The sequence below is a fragment of the Giraffa tippelskirchi genome, chromosome 9, assembly GCF_054371585.1.
Source record: "Giraffa tippelskirchi isolate mGirTip1 chromosome 9, T2T-mGirTip1v1.2.pri, whole genome shotgun sequence".
NCBI lineage: Eukaryota > Metazoa > Chordata > Mammalia > Artiodactyla > Giraffidae > Giraffa > Giraffa tippelskirchi.
Window position 1 is genome coordinate 114,484,593 of NC_137283.1, and position 21,427 is coordinate 114,506,019.

The 21,427-nt window shown below is 33.6% G+C and overlaps 1 protein-coding gene across 8 annotated transcripts in view; it reads right to left on the reverse strand.

The window, feature by feature from the left end:
- The window catches only part of GRIK2 (glutamate ionotropic receptor kainate type subunit 2), an 840,407-nt gene that overhangs the window by 236,180 nt on the left and 582,800 nt on the right, over positions 1 to 21,427 (reverse strand). For all 8 annotated transcript variants that reach the window (XM_081530944.1, XM_081530945.1, XM_081530942.1 and 5 more), the window contains 2 exons: positions 20,265 to 20,408; positions 17,407 to 17,514 (listed from right to left, as the gene is read on the reverse strand). In XM_081530944.1, the coding sequence (XP_081387070.1) occupies positions 17,407 to 17,514; positions 20,265 to 20,408 (252 nt within the window). The remainder of the gene's footprint in view (positions 1 to 17,406; positions 17,515 to 20,264; positions 20,409 to 21,427) is intronic.

Here is a 21,427-nt window from a genome sequence, read left to right on the forward strand (position 1 = left end):
ACCTCTGGAGATACATATAAGCATAAGATACTACTGTATATGTAGATTGAGTGGTTTACATACATGCCTCTGCACTATCGCATGTCATGTAACCACGGTGACCCCTAACAGAAAGCAGAAGCAAAGGAGACACAGAGTCAATGTTTTAGGCAGCATTAACTTTCCCTCACCCTCTCAAACCTGGGAGTCACCAGCAGTGAAATTTGTCTTTCTTATGTCCCTACCCAATTACCCAAACAAAGCTATAAATTATTAATTTATTTTAACATAAAATTTTGTACATAAAAAGCTTTCTCAATTACAGATGAACCCATCGTAAGTTGAAAATACTGTTAAGTCAAAAATGAATTCAGTATACCAACCTACCAAACATCCTAGCTTAGACCAGCCTACCTTAAACATGCTTAGAATACTTATATTAGCCTACAGTTGGGCAAAATCATCTAACAGAAACCCTATTTTATATAAAGTGCTGAATATCTCATGCAATGTATAGAATACGGTATTGAAAGTGAAAAACACACTGGTTGTATGTCCAACAGGATGGTTGTAATGGTACTGGTTGGTTACCACAGTGATGGGGTGGCTGACTAGGAGCTGCAGCTAACTGAGCTGCCAGCATTACAAGAAATTGTCATACTACATATCACCTGCTCAGAAAAAAAGATCAAAATTCAAAATTCAAAGTATGGTCTCTACTGAATATGCATCACTTTTGCACTATCATCATTATAAAGCTGAAAAATCATTAAGTTGGGAACTGCCTGTTAATTAAATTATTTTTAAAGTGACATTGATTTGAAAGTTAAAGTGAAAGTCACTCAGTCATGTCCAACTCTTTGCGACTCCCTGGACTATCGAGTCCATGGAATTCTCCAGGTCAGAATACTGGAATGGGTAGCCTTTCCCTTCTCTAGGGGATCTTCCTAACCCAGGGATCAAACCCAAGTCTTCCACACTGCAGGCGGACTCTTTACCAGATGAACCACCAATCTAATATACTAACAAAGATCTCATTGGTTTAAATCCAAATTAAATGTTATGATCTTTTCTATTTTCTTTACATTTTACCATATGTGCTCTTTTTGATCTCTCCATTTGCATAGCTTTATCAGTAACTTTTTAAGGTATCTATCTTCCTTTAACTGGAGTAGTACAAAAGTAGAAATGTTAACAATTTCTGTTCTTCATAAGAACAAATGTCATTCTAATAGTTGTGTATAAATGTAGACCCCAGTGTATTTTTTTCAATAACTCATTTGGGGATTCAATGTAAATGTATTTAATAATGTAAAAAAAAAAAATCTTGTCATATTTTCTCATATTTAATTTTCTTCTTACCACTAAAAACTATATATTTCCGATATTTTTGTCAATAAAGCAAGCAAGTCAAATAATATAGTAAGGGGACAAAAAAGAAAACAATCTTGATTCAGCATTCTTTACAAAGTAAATTATATACTAGTCAATTAAATTACTTTAAGACTGTGACTACCTTGATGTCATAAAGAGACTAGTTACAATTTAGATTCAATAATGAAAGGTTTTCAGGGGCCAGACAGGTAATATCATGTGTAAAGTGAAAGGGCATAAGCCAGTAGTAAGAATTTCTAGGCTAAAATGTGGAGTTTTTAAATCTCAAGGCAGAAAAGCAACTGGGGCCCACTAATCCACCCTGCTCTGCTGGGTGCCTTGGGCGGCACACCCAGAGTAAGTACTTTTGTCAAATCTCTAGCAAGGCATCACCAGAGTTAGTAGAGGCGCTGCTGAGGACCTGGGTGGAGGACAGAAGGGATGTCAAACCTAGAATTCCTGCTGACCTGCTTAAATTGTTTCAAATTCAAAATCACTAAAAAAAAAACAAGCCCAAATAAAAATGTCCTGTTGGCTAAATAGACATTTGCAGACTGTATTTTGCAGTGACTGGCACTTTCCTGACCCTGATCTATGATTAATACCTATTACACATTTGTCCCTTAGATTTGATTGTCTTTTTCTTTCCCCACTATTGGCTAAATAGTTAGATTTTTTCAGACATATAATTCTGTTAGCAAAGTGCTGGCAGGCATCATTTGCCCAATGTCATCTGCCTAATGACAAGCTTGACCACTAAGTTTTTCAACTTTCTAACCAAATCACTAATACAAAATATTGTCCATTTCACTTACTCTTATTACAAAAAATAAGTTAGCTAAATGTTTACTCATCTAAACCTACTAACCTAGGTTCATTTTCTTTTGGTTGTTTTTCTAGCACTCTTTGGATGAAGGGGTTCCGGCTCATGAATCCATAATTACCTATAATCACAAATATTAGGTATCCCTCTTTATAAGACTCAGATTTGTGCACATAATATTAGAAAATTTCAGAAATTTTGTGGTATAACAATTTAAATCAAATAAAATTTTGTATGATTCCCAGATTTTTAAGTCTCTTAGAAGTGTATAATTCAAAAATTTCTATTGATTGAAGAAATTGCCACCAGTGGGGCTTTTTGTTTTGTTTTAATCACAAGAGCCACAGACCAAATCAAGACAATCTTTTTTCTTGCAATCTATTTTCAGAACCATGATTTTTTCATTACATTATTCAATCAAGTCACTTAACTTTATTTTCAGTTTCAAATTTTAATAAAAATATCTAAGTACTCTTGACCTCAAAGAGTTATGTTAAATAGAGTGAGTCTATCTGTTGGTTTACTTGAATACTTCAAGTCTACAGTTATCTTCCTGGTACAGCAACCCTCTCGTACAATTTAAAATGTCATCGTTTGGATAAGTCATAAGTTCACTTTACTTATAAGCATAAAATTAGATAAGTAATACAAAAGTACTTCAAAAATCACAAAGAACAACAGAAAATCATTGTATTACTCATTTTTCTGTTTTATGTTCTGAACAGTTCTTAAATTTGCTCTTCTTCATAAAAAGAATGCATATTATTGATATCAAATTATAAAACATACAAGCAAATAGAAAGGAGAACATCAATTTTAACTCTGAAGCTAAGCACATACCCATGTCAATCATAGCTAATGATTTAATGTATTTCCTTTAATTCTTTTATCTTTACGTGTATGTTCCTTACATAATTTCCAACATAGTCTTGTAGGTATGGGAGTCTTGTAGAGTCTCCCAGACTCTGAAGGGTGTGTCAGATCACCAGAAGCCTATTACATCTCCACAACTTATCACTAGGGGACTGGGGCACATTACTTCTCTCCAACTCAATTTCCTCATCTATAAATTGGGAAATTATCTACCTCAAAGAGCTATTGTGAGGATCAACTGATAAAACACTGTAATGTGTTTATAGTGAAGTCGTTCAGTCATGTCTGACTCTTTGCAACCCCATGGACTGTAGTTCAACAAGCTCCTCTGTCCATGGGATTTTCCAGGCAAGAGTACTGGAGTGGGTTGCCATTTCCTTCTCCAGAGGATCTTCCTGACCCAGGGATCGAACCCAGGTCTCCTGCACTGTAGGCAGACACTTTACTATCTGAACCACCAGGGAAGTCCCAATGTGTTTATAAGTGTGCTACAATTATTATATCAATTAATATATCCTATTTCCACACTATTATGAGTATTCTGGCATTAAAAATTAATCACATTCAAAATTTTAATGATTATAAAATAGGAACATCACCTAAGGCTGTTGATGTTTGACAGAAAACCACAAAATTCTGTAAAGCAATTATCCTTCAATTAAAAAAATAAATAAATTTTAAAAATAAGGCTTTAGTAAAACAGTTATTTACAAATATTTGCCCACATATTTTAGTATTTTAAAAACAGATTCCTAGAATTGGAATTACTGAGCCAAAAAAAAAAAATGAGTCAAGATTGTTAGTACATGTTGCTATATAGCTTTCCAAAACTATTACTGTGTTCATTATGATCCACCTGATCATATATGGTATAATAAAACTTCCTCAAAATTCATCTTCTACTTTTTTTCTGATATACAATGGGTTCTTCATTTCTTTTTTTATTTAAATTGTGTAGTTTCTGCTGTACAATGAAGTGAATCAGGTATATGCATGCATACATACCTTCCCTCTGAACCTCCCTCTCATCAAGCCCATCCTATCCATCTAGGTCATCACAGAGCACCAAGTTGAGCTACCTGTACTATCCACTAGCTTCCCACTAGCTATCTATTTTACACATGTAGTGTGTGTGTGTGTGTGTGTGTGTATATACCAATGCCAATCCTTATCTCTCAATTTGTCCCAACCTCCTTCCTTTGCTGTGTCTACTTGTCCATTCTCTTATGTCTGTGTCTCTATTCCTACCTGCAAATAGGTTCATCTGTATCATTTTCTAGAGTCCACATAAATGTGTTAAAATGCAATATTTGTTTTTCTCTTTCTGACTTACTTCACTCTGTATGACAGGCTCTAGCTCGATCCATGTCTGTACAAATGACCTAATATTACTCAGTCATCTTCTACTTTGAATACTTTAACTTACATAATTGAATGATATTTATATAGTATATGACTATTGTCTTTATTTCTAGATAGAATGTGTTATCATATAAAAATAGCTTGCAATTCCAAGTAATCCATTTCATTTAAACTTCCAGTATCTAGTATTAATCATGTTTATCTTTTTAATGTATCTGCATTTGCTGATAATTACCTATACTTACACTTTCAACATACTTCTCATTTTATGGGTTTCTTTATAAGAAGCTCATCATAAATGTGTTTAATGCCCTATTTTTTTCTCCCTGAATCTTGCTCTTAGCCTTAATGTTTTCATATTATCTGGTTTTCACTATTTCTTTTCTACTTCTGGATTTTTTTGGCAGACTTTTCTTTTCCTGTGGTAATCTACAAGAAGACAAAGTTTTCAGTCTACTAAATGGGCATTATCAACATTTGTTTAAACGTTTACAATAACATTATAAAATCAATATTGAATCATCAATATTAAAGTGACATCTATTCTATGAAAATTCACTACTTTGGTTCATTTTGCTATTACACATACTGATTCATAGTTTTAGTTAAGTCAGTCTAGGGCTGTGGACACTGCTTCTCATTGTCATTTGTTTTTTTATTACAGATCACTCTCAGGGAAAATAAATGTATTTTTTAATATAATCTTTAAAACAATTATTCATAACTTTCTATTTGTATGCTTTAATTGCTCTTAATGTTACTAGGATTTCTAGCCACAGTTTCCTCTTTGTTGGGGAACATTTATCACTGCTCTTATACAAGACAATTTATTTATAAAGGATAACTACATGACATGCTTCTGTTTGCAGACTTGAAAATGTTTTTATCATGCTCCTATACAAAAAAACTTGACTAAATAATGACATATTGTGTCATAGCCTTCTTCCTTCAAGAGCTCTGTAAGTCCTATTCAAGTGTTCTAATATTTAGTGTTACTAAAAAGACTGAGGGTAGCCCAATATTTATTTCTTTGTTGGTAAATATTTGGTAATTGTTTTTTTATTGAAAGTTTCTAGGATTCTCTATTTGGAATTTTTTAAATCAAGAGAGAATAATTTCTTTTCACTACAGTTGCCTGAAATAGCCATTTCTTCATTTTCTAAAGGTGGATTTTATCAGATTTAGAATTTCCCTAAACGATTCATGTGGTTATGTTTTCTATACATGCTATATATATTTCTATACATATATATATTTTTCATTCTGCTCAAAAGCTTTTATTTGAATTATGACCTCTAACCCTGACTTCTCAATTAAGATGCCCTTTTTCTTCAGCATAGGTAATGGCAACTCACCCCAGTATTCCTGCCTGGAGAATCTCGTGGACAGAGGAGCCTGGCAGGCTACAGTCCATTGGGTCTCAAAGAGTTGGACATGACTAAGCAACTAACACACACACTTTTCTTCAGCTGCATTGTTGGATCTTCATTTGGGGTTACCACAGACAATAATGTATAATCATTCCAAATGCTTCTCACATCAGTGTCTAAAGCTGGTCAAAGCATTTGCCCTACCAGGATTTAGAATCTAGTATTGTTGAATCATAGAGAAAGCAAGGGAATTCCAGAAAAACATCTACTTCTGCTTCATTGACAATGCTAAAGCCTTTGACTGTGTGGATCACAACAAACTGTGGGAAAATTCTGAAAGAGATGAGAATACCAGACCACATTACCTGTCTCCTGAGAAATCTGTATGTGGGTCAAGAAGCATCAGCTAAACATAACATGGAACAAATGACTCACTCAAAATTGGGAAAGGAGTATGACAAGGCTTATTTGTCACCCTGCAGTCTATTGGGCTGCAAAGAGTCATACATGACTTAGTGACTGAACAATAATACAATGAATATTTATTGAATAAATGACTGAATGGAATAAGTGAACAAATTACTGTATAATGAAGACTTTCAGGTTTTTGAAAGTTTTTAACTTTCTACATCTATTCATTTATTCAGCAAATATTGAATGTGTGTGCATGTGTGCTCGGTACTGTCTATTCTTTTATATTCATAGATTTTGCTTTTCATACTATATTCCACATGTTCTGGTCAAGCTCTACCATAATAATATCTTTAACTTCAGGAATAATATGTACATATCTCTGCTACTTATTTGCATTTTTCCTAAACTGCATCTCATGTTAAAATACATATTCATAAGAATTTTATATAAACACAATGTGCTTTATTTTTTATATTTCTCAGGATTTTAAAAAATTCTTCATATAAGTTTGTGTGGTAAGCTACATTTTCTCTTTTGTTGCTTTGATTTATTTTCTCATGTAGAAAAACATTTATTTTCAGATGATTTTAAAGTTATTTATCTGAGTATCTCATTAATTAGTTGATGCTTTATTTATTTATCTTTGTTTCTGATAGTTTCCTCAGCATAAATTTTGTTTTGTACTTCATATTACTCCTTTGGCTGAGATAATGTTTTTCTTTCCTCTCCTGAGATATATGATTGTTTGCCTCGTCTGTAATTAGCATTTTGTAATTTGTTCTAAACATATATGTTAGTACTTTTCCTTGTAAGCATAATCAGTGGGACAGGTTTTTTAATTCTCTGTGGAATTTTAAATAATAATTTTGACAAGTATACCAAAAGCTTTCTCAGGTAGAAACAAAATAAACATTTCCAGCTGGGTGTAAAATATTAGTTATATATGAAGTCAAGCTCATTTAAGATTAAGAAATAATTTATCCACTAAAAAACTATTGGCATCATAGAATCTATCAAAATTCTATTCACACTCTCTTCTTGGCATTTGCTAACAATATAACCATGTATGTTGGGGAATAAGGGAAAGAGTGATACAGTTTTTCATCACAGAACAATGTAAAAAGGAAAAAAAAAAAACTCTGATTATACATAGTTTTTACTTAATTTTAGACAAATATGTCTTGAGTAAAGAGCATAACTGGCAATTTTCTAAAGAAGGTCTGTTTGGTGACCATGAGAAACCACACTATACATTATATACAGTCTTAGCACAATGTGGAGTCTCTGTCAAAAAATAAGATTGCCTTAAAAAAATTCTTCCTTATTTATAAAATAATGATATTAGAACATTCTCTAACACCATACACAAAAATAAATTAAAATAGACTAAAGACCTATATACAAGACCAGAAACCATAAAACTCCTAGAGGAAAAAATAGACAGAACAATCTTTGACATAAACATAGCAATATATTTTTGGATCTGTCTCCTAAAGCAAAGGGAATAAAAGTAAAAACAAACAAATGGGTCTTAATTAAACTTAAAATATTTTTCACAGGAAAGGAAACAAAATTATCAACAAAACAAGGACAACCTACTGAATGGAAGAAAATATTTGCAAATGATATGACCAATAAGGGTAGTTAATATATATCGGACATATATAAGTGTTAGTTCCCAGTCATGTCTGACTCTTTGTGACCCCATGGATTGTAGCCTGCCAGCCTCCTCTATCCATGGAAATCTCCAGGCAAGAATACTGGAGTGGGTTGCCATTCCCTTCACTAAGGATTCCCGAACCAGGTATTAAACCCATGTCTCCAACATTGCAGGTGGATTCTTTACCTGCTGAAGCATCAGGGTTCCTTAAAGAGCTCATTCAATTCAAAATCAGGAAAACAAATAACCCAAATAAAACCTGGGCAGAAGAACTGAACAGACATTTTTCCAAAGAGGAAATGCAGATGGCCAACAAATATATGAAAAGATGCTCAACATCACTAATCATCTTGGAAATGCAAATCAAAACCACAGTGAGATACCAACTCATACCTGTCAGAACTGCTATCATCAAAAAGAACACAAATAACAAACGTTGGTGAGGATGTGGAGAAAAGAGAACTTACTCTTGTACACTTTGGTGGGAATGTAAATTGGTACAGCTACTGTGGAAAAGGTATGGAGCTTTCTCAAAAAAAATAAAAATAGAACTACCATAGAACCAGCAATTCCGCTCCTTGGTATATATCCAAAAAAAAAAAAAGAAAGATCAAAAAACCAAAACAGAAAACACTAATTCAAAAAGATAAATGCACCCCAGTGTTTACAGAAGTATTATGTACAGTTGTCAAGACATGGAAGCAATCTAACTGTTCATCACAGATAAATAGATAAATAAGAGATTATATATATAAATACATATGTAATTTATATATATAAATATTTACATACTCTCTCTCTCTCACACGCACACACACACAAACATGCAGGGACCGAACCTGTGTCTCCTGCATTGGCAGGCTGGTTCTTTACCACTAAGCCACCAGGGAAGCACCAATGTAATTGGTGGGCTGCATATTTCTGTTATTTAGTGCATCTATTCTTTCTACATAACTTGCAAACTCAGGTTTCTCAAGCCTACATGGCACATGAACAGTGGGCACTGAGTTTTTTCAACATAGCAGTTTTCTTACTAAGTATTACAGGTAAATTAGATGGGTTTTGCCCTCATTTACTTCACTCCTTCCAATGTTAGGGCTTCTCAGTGGCTCAGCAGTTAAGAATCTGCCTGCAATTGCTGGAGACACTGGTTCAATTCTTGGATTAGGAAGATGCCCTGGAGAAGGAAAAGGGAACCCACTTCAATATTCTTGCCTGGGAAAGCCCATGGACAGAAGAGCCTGGTGGGCATAGGGTCATTGTCCATAGGGTCACAAGAAAGTTGGACATGACTTAGAGACTAAACAACAATGGTAATACAATGCAAAGAACTCCTCAGTTAATGACTTTTCTAAAACTGTCTATCAACCAGTTAACATAGGTCTGGAATTTCACCATTTGAGAACTATAGCATTAATATGAGAACAAGAAATCAATAAGTATATAATGGTCTCACAGAAAGGGATGAATAATCTAAACATAGATTTTTTTTCATCACTGATTTTTATTTTTGTTTAAGACAAAGTCTAAACATAATTAAAGAGTTAAGAGACAGGTAATAGTTTTGATTTTTAAAATACAATTTGAATCAATGAATTTACTGTTCTCAAATATAACTGTGATAACATTCAAGTAAGGGCCATTGTTTGCAAGGATAAAAATGTACTTCAGAGATGACTTTGAAATCAAACCAATGCATTATAATTATGTTTAGTACACATGCATGCTATTTGCTAAATCACTTCAGTTGTGTCCAACTCTTTGCGACAGTTATAAAGCAAAATAATAACTATAAATACACTGACACAAACTCAAAAATATCAGTGCAGTTATGAAATTTGGCATGTAATGATTCTTTGTATGACTCAGACAAATTAAACAGTTAACATCTTCAAAGACAGACACTAAGTTTGTGTACTTCCTAGGATCAATTTTGCTTTTCAAGAAGCAAATAACACATTTACCACAGGTGTAAAGGTCAACATCATCATTATCATTGCTTTCCTAAAGGGAGGAAAAAGAAATCTCAGTTCCTAGGAAAGTTAGGGGTCATTGTTGCCATGGAGACCAAGATGTATGTACCAAGTGTCATCAAAGAGAGAAAGATAAAAGCTGCTATGCATTAGGTGTTTACAAATCTATTAAAAAAAAAATCCTCAGTTATCTAAGGTAGATCTTCAGATTTAGATAAATTTTGGACTGTAAATCCATTCAGATATCTTTTCAGAGGGGGTTAATGATTCTTCTGACAAGAGAAAGTTCAACACTAAAATTTTGTATAGAAATTACCACTCTTTCTTTAAAAATATATATATTCTACAAAAAAATTCTTCAAATGCACTTTGAAACACGTTCTTTTCCTGGAATATATACATTTGTAAACTCAGACAGGCACAGTCTCACTACTAATTCTCACTCTTTCCATATATTATCAATTTGAGTTTTTAGCAAGAAGTCTATGGATTGCTGATAGCAGTTTCTCTACCAGTAGGTAAAATGCAAGTAATGAATATTCAGAAAACACAGATTTTAGAAGTTGAATCTTTACTTGATAGTAAAATATAACAAATTCAAACTTTTACAGGTTTGCAAATATGGATCATCTTGATTTATGTTATTTATATAAATTCTTAATTTTGTAGAAACTGGCAAACATATATTCCATAAGATGGCTCTTGATAGCCACTTTTCTTTCTCAAGATTGTCCCTAAGGGGGCTGATTTTATTCTAAAAGCATGCTGAGGCAAACACACAGCCTGATTGTTCATAGGCTTGCACCACTTCTGGCCAGAGAAATGTATTAGTTTGATCTTTGTGTTTTTTCCAGATTAATATAATATTAATAAAACAGCCACATTTCAATAAGGATTTATTAGGCCTTTTACTGAGGAGACAGAACATTCTATCCTCTATTTTAATATATTAAATATCACATTTAGGAGACTATCAGAAAAATAACCAGAATAGATAGGAAATTCTGATGCTATGGAAAGGGCAAGAGAGGTACACAATTATTATTTTAGTTTAACATTTCTATTTAGATGAAAATATTCTCAAGTATAATAAAAATCCATTTAAATAACCAATAAAATATAATAGCAAGAGATTGATTTTTTTTTTCTTGGAAAGCTCATGATGTACATAGATGTCACAATGAACATTCAGTAAGAAAATTCAATCAGGTGGTAGGATAAAGCAATTTTATTATTGTACTTATTATTGTACACAGTTTCTTGGAAGAAATTCTTGTTAAAGTCTAAGTGTTTTTTTAATGGCCTTTAGATAGCTCATTTTGCAATAGAAATGAACCATTATCATGTACTGTCATCAACTCAGTTCAAACCTATTTTGTGTAAAACTTTCCTAACTGTTTTTGCTCTAAACAGAATCTTTTTGATGTCATATTCTAAGAACCATCTGAATATTTCTTAATATCTATTGCCATTAGTCATGTTTTTGTTCCATCTGAAACTGGTCTTTCCTAAAACATAGCTAAGTCTCAGAGTACAAAATAAGTCAAACCATTTCCAATGGTAAATCATATCCTAGTTACATATCCTTTAAAAAAATCTATTAATTTTATTGTCAGTTACAAATAAATTTGTATATCTCCAATGTAGTGCCCAGGTGAAGGGTCTCTTGGTTACAATTATAGCAAAGGATGTGGAGGGAATTAGATAGATTCTAAACATATTTTGAAAGTGGAATATACAACATGATCTTTGAACAATGATTCAAGCTGGGAAAATCATTTATTGTAATTTTCCTTTTTGTATTGTTATTATCTCAATTGTTGTTGTTCAGTCGCTAAGTTGTGTCCAACTCTGCAACCCCATGGACTGCAGCATTTCAGGCTCCTCTGTCCTCTATTATCTCCTGGAGTTTGGTCAAATTCATGTCTATTTAGTTGGTGGTGCTACCTAACCATCTCATCCTCTGCTGCCCTCTTCTTTTGCCTTCAACCCATCCCAGGATCAGAATCTTTTCCAATGAGTCAGCTCTTTGCATCAGGTGGCCACAATAGTGGAGCCTCAGCTGCAACATCAGTCCTATCAATGAATATTCAGGGTTGATTTATTTAGGATTGACTTGTTTGATCTCTTTGCTATCAAAGGGACTCTCAAGAGCCTTCTCCATCACCCAATCCCAAAGCATCAACCATCAATTCTAAAGCATCAATTCTTTAGCACTTAGCCTTCTTTATGGTACAACTTTCACATCCATACTACACTACTGGAAAAAACATAGCTTTGACTGTATGGAACTTTGGAGGCAAAGTGATGTCTTTGCTTTTCAATATACTATGTAGGTTTGTTATAGCCTTCCTTTGCAGAAGCAAGCATCTTTCAATTTCATGGCTGCAGTCACTGTCTGCAATGATTTTGGAGTTCAAGAAAATAAAATCTATCACTGCTTCCACTTTTTCCCCTTCTATTCACCATGAAGTAATGGGATCAGATGCCATGATCAATATCAGGCTCTTAAAGAAATTGTCCTAGCATTGCCTGAGGGAAACAAAGTCATTTACTGTCTTATATCCTTAATCTTCCTCCTCTGTTTCAGAGAAAGGACTGCCATGTCCCAAGGGCTTTTTTGGACAGATGTGGTTGGATGTGTATGCAGTATTCTTGACCTTTCTTTTATCTGACCAGGCCCATCTGTGAATGACCACAGGAAGGAAGAAATTAACACCTCCTCTCCGGAAGCTGACCAGATCCAGGAAATGTTTGACTTTACCTCCTCCCCTTTTAGTATAAAAGAAGTCTGATCTAACTCCTGGGTTTTTGAATAAAGACATTATTTCTTGCCCCAATTAAACCAAAAAATAATAATAATAATAATAATAGATGTGACTGCTTGTTTATGCAGTACAGGTGACCCTTCTTAGACCATGACTAACTGGGGTAGGTTCTTACCAAGGTCCCTGGTGAGACAAAGGAGAAGGAATTCACTTTGATCTATGATTCCTAGCTAGGTGGAAAGCTGTATCCAGAGTAGCATTTTAACCCCAAGTTCAGTTGAATGAATATGTCCTACTTCTCTCTCTTTGTCAGAAGTATACCTGTTCCTTCCTCCACAGGAAGCTCCATAGTCACAAATATCAGAAGTATGTATTATACTGCCATTAATTGTTTTAATCCTAAGATTAACATCTGAAAAAACAATTCAAAATATATCTGTTTAATGTACATACAAACAAGAGGTCTTTATTTTAACATATATGACTGTCCAATCCTTTGTTATAATTTTATGAATTCATTTATTATTGGCAGGTTTTCTTCACTAGAGTATAACCATTGCAAATGCATAAAATAGATGTTTATTGAATAATTGTTAGGGAATTAAATGAATAAATAAAGTCAAAGATTACAAGAATCAGAAAAGAGTCAGTTGCATGAGCAGATAGGATTGAGGATAGTTAACATTCCTAGCCTTATTCATATGAATGCAGTATTTTTAGGTTCTTTTAGAGATCATGATATCTTTTTCTCCAGCCAGTACAAGAGAGAAGCTCATTTCACTCAGCTTTTTTTGAGATGGGGAATTTGGCATAGTGAAGTTGGGTGGAAGGATGAAGTTCATACATGTGTGATAGAACTGGAATTGGAATTTAAGTCTCCTGAATCACCATTTATTGAACCTTTCAAAATGTGAACTCTATCAATTTAGGAACTCTGTCTTTTCATCTATGAATTGGTAACTATACTATTTAGGAAAAGACAAAGGTAAAATCAACAAGACTTATGAGCCTTCAGGAGGCAAATATTGCTATTACCCACGATATAGTTGGAGACACTGTATTTTAGAGGGAATAAGAAACTTGTTTGTAAATAGTTAATGGTGGAAGAAAGATTTGAGCCCAATTTGGTTTGAATTTAGTCCTTGACCTATTAATCAGTCTACTAAATTAAAAATTGAATATCTTTCGCTGGTTTCTCTGGTGGCTCAGATGGTGAAGAATCTGCCTGCAATGAAGAAGACCTGGATTCAATCCCTGGGCTGGGAAGATCCCCTGGAGAAGAATGGCTACCCATTCCAGTATTCTTGCCTGGAGAATTCCACGTACAGAGGAGCCTGGCAGGCTACAGTCCGTGGGGTCACAAAGAGTCAGACACAACTGAGCAATTTTCACTTTTCATTCCTACAATTTCAAAGTCAAGTCTGCCGTAATGGTATTTCCAAAATATTTCCACTATTTGGAAAATAGTAACTAAACTAAAATACTGACTAAACTAAATCCCACTTCCTTCTTTTAGCTGATGACTTCATGTACTAATTTTCAAAGGTTCTGAAACTGTTTGATGTGAACTCTTAGTTCTTTTTCCCTATAGCTAACCTGTACCCACTCTCAGGACTTTATCTGTCTTCTCAGGAGATTTGTGCCAATTTCATTTTAAAGTAAATTTCCTTTCCCCATTTTTTTTTTCCTCCAGTGTTTGATTTCTAGCTCTATAACCAGCTCCTTCCACTTTTGCCATATAGGCTCCACCATTATCCCTTAAAAACAGAGTCCCAATATTCTGCTCTTCTTTAAACTAACACTGGCAGCCCACTCCAGTCCTCTTGCCTGGAGAATCCCATGGACGGAGGAGCCTGGTAGGCCACAGTCCATGGGGTCGCTAAGAGTCGGACATGACTGAGTGACTTCACTTTCACTTTTCCCTTTCATGCACTGGAGAAGGAAATGGCAACCCACTCCAGTGTTCTTGCCTGGAGAATCCCAGGGACAGCGGAGCCTGGTGGGCTGCCATCTATGGGGTCACACAGAGTCGGATACGACTGAAGTGACTTAGCAGCAGATGAAGGTTCAGTTAATACCATCTGTCACTGTTTATTCTAAATTATACTCTCAGAAGAGTTTCATGGCTTCATAGTAAAGTTATTCCAAACTATATCTTCCCAAGCAACCCACTGGACTGCAGACTATTCTGTCTTTGAAATCACAATGTATGCATTGCAAATATGATTGCAAATATCTTGACAAGGTGTTCATGGTATGACACAAACCAGCATTTTAGCTCTATTTCCCACTTCTACAGTATGTGAGAGTATGTGTGTGTGTATATAATATGTGTGTATATATATATATATATATATATATATATATATATAGCTCATGCTCAGTAGTGTCCAATTCTTTGTGACCCTGTACACTGTGGCCCTCCAGGCTCCTCTGTCCAGGAGATTTACAAGGCAAGAATACTGGAGTGGGTTGCCATTCCCTTCTCCAGGGGATCTTCCCCACCCAGGGATCGAACTCAGGTCTCCTGCATTACAGGCAGATTCTTTACCACTGAGCCACCCGGGAAGTCCTATGCATATATATATATATATATATATATATATATATATATATATATATATATATATATATATATATAATCAAATAAAATATTAAGTGTATATAAATTATCAAATGAATATATATGCATATGTGTGTGTGCTCAGTCGTATCTGACTTTTTGTGGCCCCAGGGACTGTAGCCCATCAGGTTCCTCTGTCTATGGAATTTTCTGGGAAAGAATACTGGAGTGGGTTGCCATGCCCTCCTCCAAAGGATCTTCCCAACCCAGTGATAAAACTCAGGTCTTCCGCCACTGCAGGCAGATTCTTTACCATTTGAGCCACCAGGAATCCCAAGAATGCTGGCATTGGTAGCCTATCCCTTCTCCAGGGGATCTTCCTGACCCAGGAATCGAACTGGGGTCTCCTGTATTGCAGGTGGATTCTTTACCAGCTGAGCAGCCAGGGAAGACCGTGTATGTGTACATATATATATATAAATATCTATCTATATATACACATATATAAATATATATATATGATCAAATGAAACATTATGCATCTTTCCTATATTGTACATCTTTTTGAAATTATTCAATTTCTACTAATCTATAAATTCTCCATTATTCTAAGATAATTCTAAGAGCTTTGTGTGCTGTGATATACTTAATTATACTCTTATCAGAAATATTCTTTTATTACTCTTTTGAAGCTTGAAACAGATTTTCCATTGTATTTACTTACAAATGTGTGTTATCTGATCATTCTATATAAAATGCCTCTTGAGCCTCTTAAGGATAAGGACTATGTGTAATTAATTTATCAAACCAAATTTTCAAATTTCAGATAAGAACACGAAATATTGATGAAATGTCAAGGCAACAGGTATAACTCACATTATTACACTCTGCTTATCAATAGGATAGATCATAACATATACCTGGTAACTATTACATTCAGGGTATTTGTATAATTCACACTTAAGCCTGAAAAAACCTCTAATGTTTTCTTTATTTTGAGTCTAACTAAGATAGGACTGGGTCTATGGTAATATGAAGAGCATCACCATTTTTATGTTAATGTGTTGAAATATAAGCAGTGCTTGAGGCTCATCCTAGTGACCTGAGTACTTCCATAGAATAAGGAAATAGCATTCCCAGTAAATATTGAGATTAGTCCATATGAGCTGACTGAACTTCACCATTATCAGTTCCAGCCTTGGGTATTAACTGATGTTCTCAGTCTTGGAAGCAAGGTAATTAGGAAGTGACAGTCTCATGAATATTTTAGTTTCAGTTTATTATAAGATTCCTGATTTTGCATGGTCTTGACAAAGGATACAACCAAACTCTCAATGAAAAGAGGTAATACTCCAATTATTTTTACTCAATTGGTCATGATATACTTCTTTTCTTGGTGACATTAAAAATATGTGTTTTCTCTCTCCTGCATCATTTAATCAACATTTATATATATTTTGTTTCATTTCAAGCTAAAAGACCCCTGTTAGGTGAAATATAACAATATCTTTACAGCAATATTATCTCAAACTTTTTTTCTAAAGTTCTTATCAAAATATCTATTTTAATTTGTAACTTTCAATAAATACATCAAAAATATCTAAATGCATATATTAAAAATATAAGTGAATGTCTATTTAAATGTTCTAAAAGTAGCACACATCCCAAACTCTGTACATCACCTCAATTGTACAAATAAAATCAAGGAAGACAGAGTCAATGTAATGTATAGCATTCATGTTCATACCTAATTTACTTGTGTACATTAATTCAGACATTTCTCTTGAATATGACCCAGCAGTGGACACATGTTTTAGTATTTAACTGTTTTATATGGTCTGCTCTAAGTGGGAAAGTCTATGAAGGCACATGTGATTCTAAGCTACTCTAAGCTACATATACAAAGACTCATATTATACCAAATATCTTCTAATTATATTTTATAGCTAATTAGGATTATATTAATATATTAGTATACCTTATATTAAATTAAGATTATATACATTATATGCAGAGAATTAGAAAAACCTGATGAGGAAATAAAAACATATCAAATATCTTAAAAGACATCTTTGAGTTCTAATTGCCAATTATTATGTCCAATATAATGAATTGAGAACAAATTTCTTACAGTTACTTAACAAATTTAAATGTCAGTGAAATGTGAATACAACAGGAAATATGTATTTCTTCATTAGGATATGCTTATTTAACAATTAAAGTAAATAAACTGAATGTTTCAAGTACCTTTTCCAGACCTTCTTCCTTGAGGCTAATCACATCCAAATCAAAATCTGTTCGCAAGCCATTGGTTTTGTTGAAAGTTATTCTGCCTGTGAGGCCTTCCCAATGTGCCTGTGGGGAAAACAAACAAAAACCATAGATTATTAAATATGTAAAGGATAAGAAGATAAACCTTTTTTTGTACAAGGAAAAAGAAACACTATTTTTGTTATTTCTCATAAATTTACATTGCTGTCCATTTTTCATATTTAACATTTTATTCCCTTCTGAACTTTGAAGTATGTTTTTTTCTAAATATGGTACCCAAGTCTCAGGAAAAATTTATTGTAAATTTTTCATTTTAAATACTGCATTTGCCAGGTATAACCTTCCTTTATGAGAAATTTGTGGCTTATGTTTTAAATAGCACAGCTCTTTCAGCAAAGTGAGAAGAACTTGAAATAGTAAATATCCCACTGGGGATTACAACTAGAAATACTATTATAAAATACCATTTATAACATAAAACTAATACAAAATAAATATTTTATTACAATTAAAGAAACTAAATCTAGGAAACATTTTGTTATATTACTTCAATCATACACTTTATACTTAGAATAATTAACTTATTGCTTTATTTTACCTTGTGTGATACTGGGAGAAATGTATCAAAATTCCTTCACATCAATGTACACTTCCTATAGGAGCATCTCTTTATGTAGAAAGAGATGAGAATATAATAATCTAGATACACAATGGATTTATCCCTCAAGAGTGAGCAAATATCTAGGTTTTTTAATATAAAAAGATTTCGCACTCTGCTGGTTATATAGCCCAAAGTAGATGTTATATATGTCATTTGCAAATAGCTTAGAAATACAGTTACATGTGAAAATTTTACCTAATGTAACATATACTCACAATTATGTTTGAATATATACTGAGACTCAAAAGAGGTAAAACCCAGTAGATAAAGGGTAACATTTCAATAAGTATTACAAATGGATATAATTATTACTACATTTCTTAGGCTCCATATGTTCTTGGATACTTATATGTAGAAATTCTAAAACAATTTTATGCTAATAAATTATAAGTAAATTTTTTAAAAACTATAATATAAGTCTCAGTGGATATTGCAAAAGGTCATCCCTTAGGTCATCATGTGTCAACAGGTGTCCAGTAAGGGAAGAAAACATTTTTTAACTTAACTTTTTCCAAAGAAAATAATTGTGGGCAGTGAACAAAAATCTACAGTAGTTTAAAACTAAGAAATGGGATCAAGAAGCACAGAAGTAGAAGTGCAGAATAGTAAAAGAAATCTGAGTTAAAGACAGCACAGGGAAATGTACATCAATGAAACTGTGCAACTAATAAAACCAATCACAAATTAAATTCTGAACTTTCCAGCAACCAAAGCAAAGAAGAAAATATGATGAAAACACAAGATACAAGATCCATAATTTAAGACACATCAATTGCCCAGGAGAAACTCAGCTTTTCCTGGTATTGAAACCTGACAGAAATCTCTCTTTTTGGTCTTCATAAGAGAGACCCTATGTGATTTAGTGGACAAGATCCTCAACACCCTACAATGAATACAATAGTGAATTACAGTTTCTTACAGGGCTGTTTGACACACGTCTCAATTGTCAAGTGCTTCACTCAGAAAAAGCTGTTCTTCAACTAGCCAGACCAATGTGGTATGTTAGCAATCCTCTAAGACTTAGTTTTACACCAGAAGTAAATGCAGAATGTGGAGTAATAAGAGAACAATATGCTGTTACAGGACTATCATCCCACCTATCTCAGAGTTTAGTAATAATTAGACAAGGAACTCACGAATATTCTTTGCCAAGGTCCTGATGATTCTTAATTATGATTCTGTTTGCACTTTTATTTTTATGATAAATAATTTATTCTATGATGAGCTGATGATTTCCTTTAAGCAATAAATGAAAAATCTTATATATGGTAATAACAGCTGTGACTTTTCATAGTGAAGATTAAATATTCATAGTTAACCTTTCATATAAAAACTCATAAATCAACCGTACTTTAATAAAAAATAAAAAACTCCTGCTGTATCAAATAAAAAATATCCTTAGCTGACAAAGGAATTTCCTTCAGGAGAAGATGAATAGGAAGAATATGTGTGTGATGTAAATGTGTGAGTTTGCATGTTTGTGTGTGATCTTTAAGAATTCTCCCTTTTTATCCTTACTATGAGCATACTTGGTCTTAAACTGTAATAGACGTAATTAGAAATGATACATAGCCATAAAAATGGTTGTACTATGCAACATGAAGTAAACTTTGCACTTTTATGACTCTATATATCCTGTTTTATGTTAATGCTAATACAATTAAAATAACTAGATGTTATACTTAGGAATCATAGCTCTAAAAAGTAATTCTTGAAAATGTACAAATTGGGTGTAATTTAGTGTAGTGCAAACGGCATTCAAGTTAAAAATTCATTCCATATTTTGTGGCCTATGTTATCAATATTCTTTAAATATCTATTTTTCCACGTAAATGAAAAGTAACACAATCAGATATGACTGAGCAACACAAAAACAACATACATAAAGATTCTGAAAGATGAAAAGCAAAAATGTCATAAGTCATATATCACTGATTCTCTTCTGTTCACACAATCATAGATATTTTATATAAATTCATTTATTTATCATGTAATTTTTCCTTTTCTTCCATATTATTTAGTAAAAATGCTAATTTTGCTTGTAGGGGAAAAATAAGAAAGCTTAATTTAAAAGATACAAGTAAAAGATTACCTGTGAGGGAAACTGCAATAATCTCAATTCATTCAACTTGAGGACAAGTGAGACAGAGCAGAGGTACTTCTCCTGACTCACCTCTTTAATTAGGCTCATGAAGCGGGTCCCAAAGCGCCAGGGTTTGTGTCGATTGCACTGTAAGGAGCTGACTGTCATCTGGGGAAACTGTTGGACACCCACAGACACCACGTGCACAGCGTCATACATGAGAGCAGCATCAGTCTTAAAATGAGAGAAAAGGAAAAGTGGCGTCAGTACAACATGGGAAACCCATGATAGGAGGTTTGTAAGTAGAGATAAAGAACCCGTGAGAGAAATAAATACCCAGTTTTTCTTCATGTAAGGGAGAAAACAATATTTCCACATGCTGTGGTTCTCTTAAAGAAGCTACTGTGATCAAATCCCTTTCATAGGCTCCATTAGCACATCTGACCTACCCTCCATTTCCTGAAGTGATAACATAATTTCATATCATCCCACTATCTCTGCTTAAGTAGGAAATGTGTGCAGACATGCATTATTTCATTCTTTGTCCCACCCTTTGTCTCTAGCTTACTCTGTTCCTCTGTACACATGTGTGTGTGTGCGCACATACACAAGGAATGCAAATATGAACAATTTTTAATGGTTCCTTAAATTACATATTGTGTATAAAAGTAAATGAGTAATAATTTCCTTTCATAGTCAGAAACAAGAGATTTGAAGAGATTTACCTAAAAAGCTTAAAGATATAAACCCTAATTTTTTCTGCAATTCAGCTTTTCAAAAGGTTCAGTCTCAGAAATGATGATACAGTTTTGAATCTCAATACATGTGTTAATCCCTTTTCAAGAAACTAAGCTTAATCCCCTGTACTGTTTTCTTTTCCCAAAATTTCCATATGAATAAAAGTTCATTTTTGCTTCTCAAGCAAAATGAATATGAATTCTACTGTGTTTGCACCTGCTCAAATGACTGGCCACTTTAGAGGTGAATGATAAAAAATAAAATGTTTATAAGTCATCACAAACCAGAGGCTCAGTAACTGTCAAGTGCTGTGTTAAATGGACCCTCACATTGTGTTTGACGGATCTATGCCAGGCTCACTACCTACAGAAGAGAGATCCTGACAATGAGGGTAGCAGTGAACTTTGGGCCATCTGCTTGGCATGCTTTGGAATAAAAGCATATATTTCCTCTTCTCATTCACACAATTAGTGAGCTGTGAAATGAATTCCAAAATGAATAGGAACCCTGTAGAT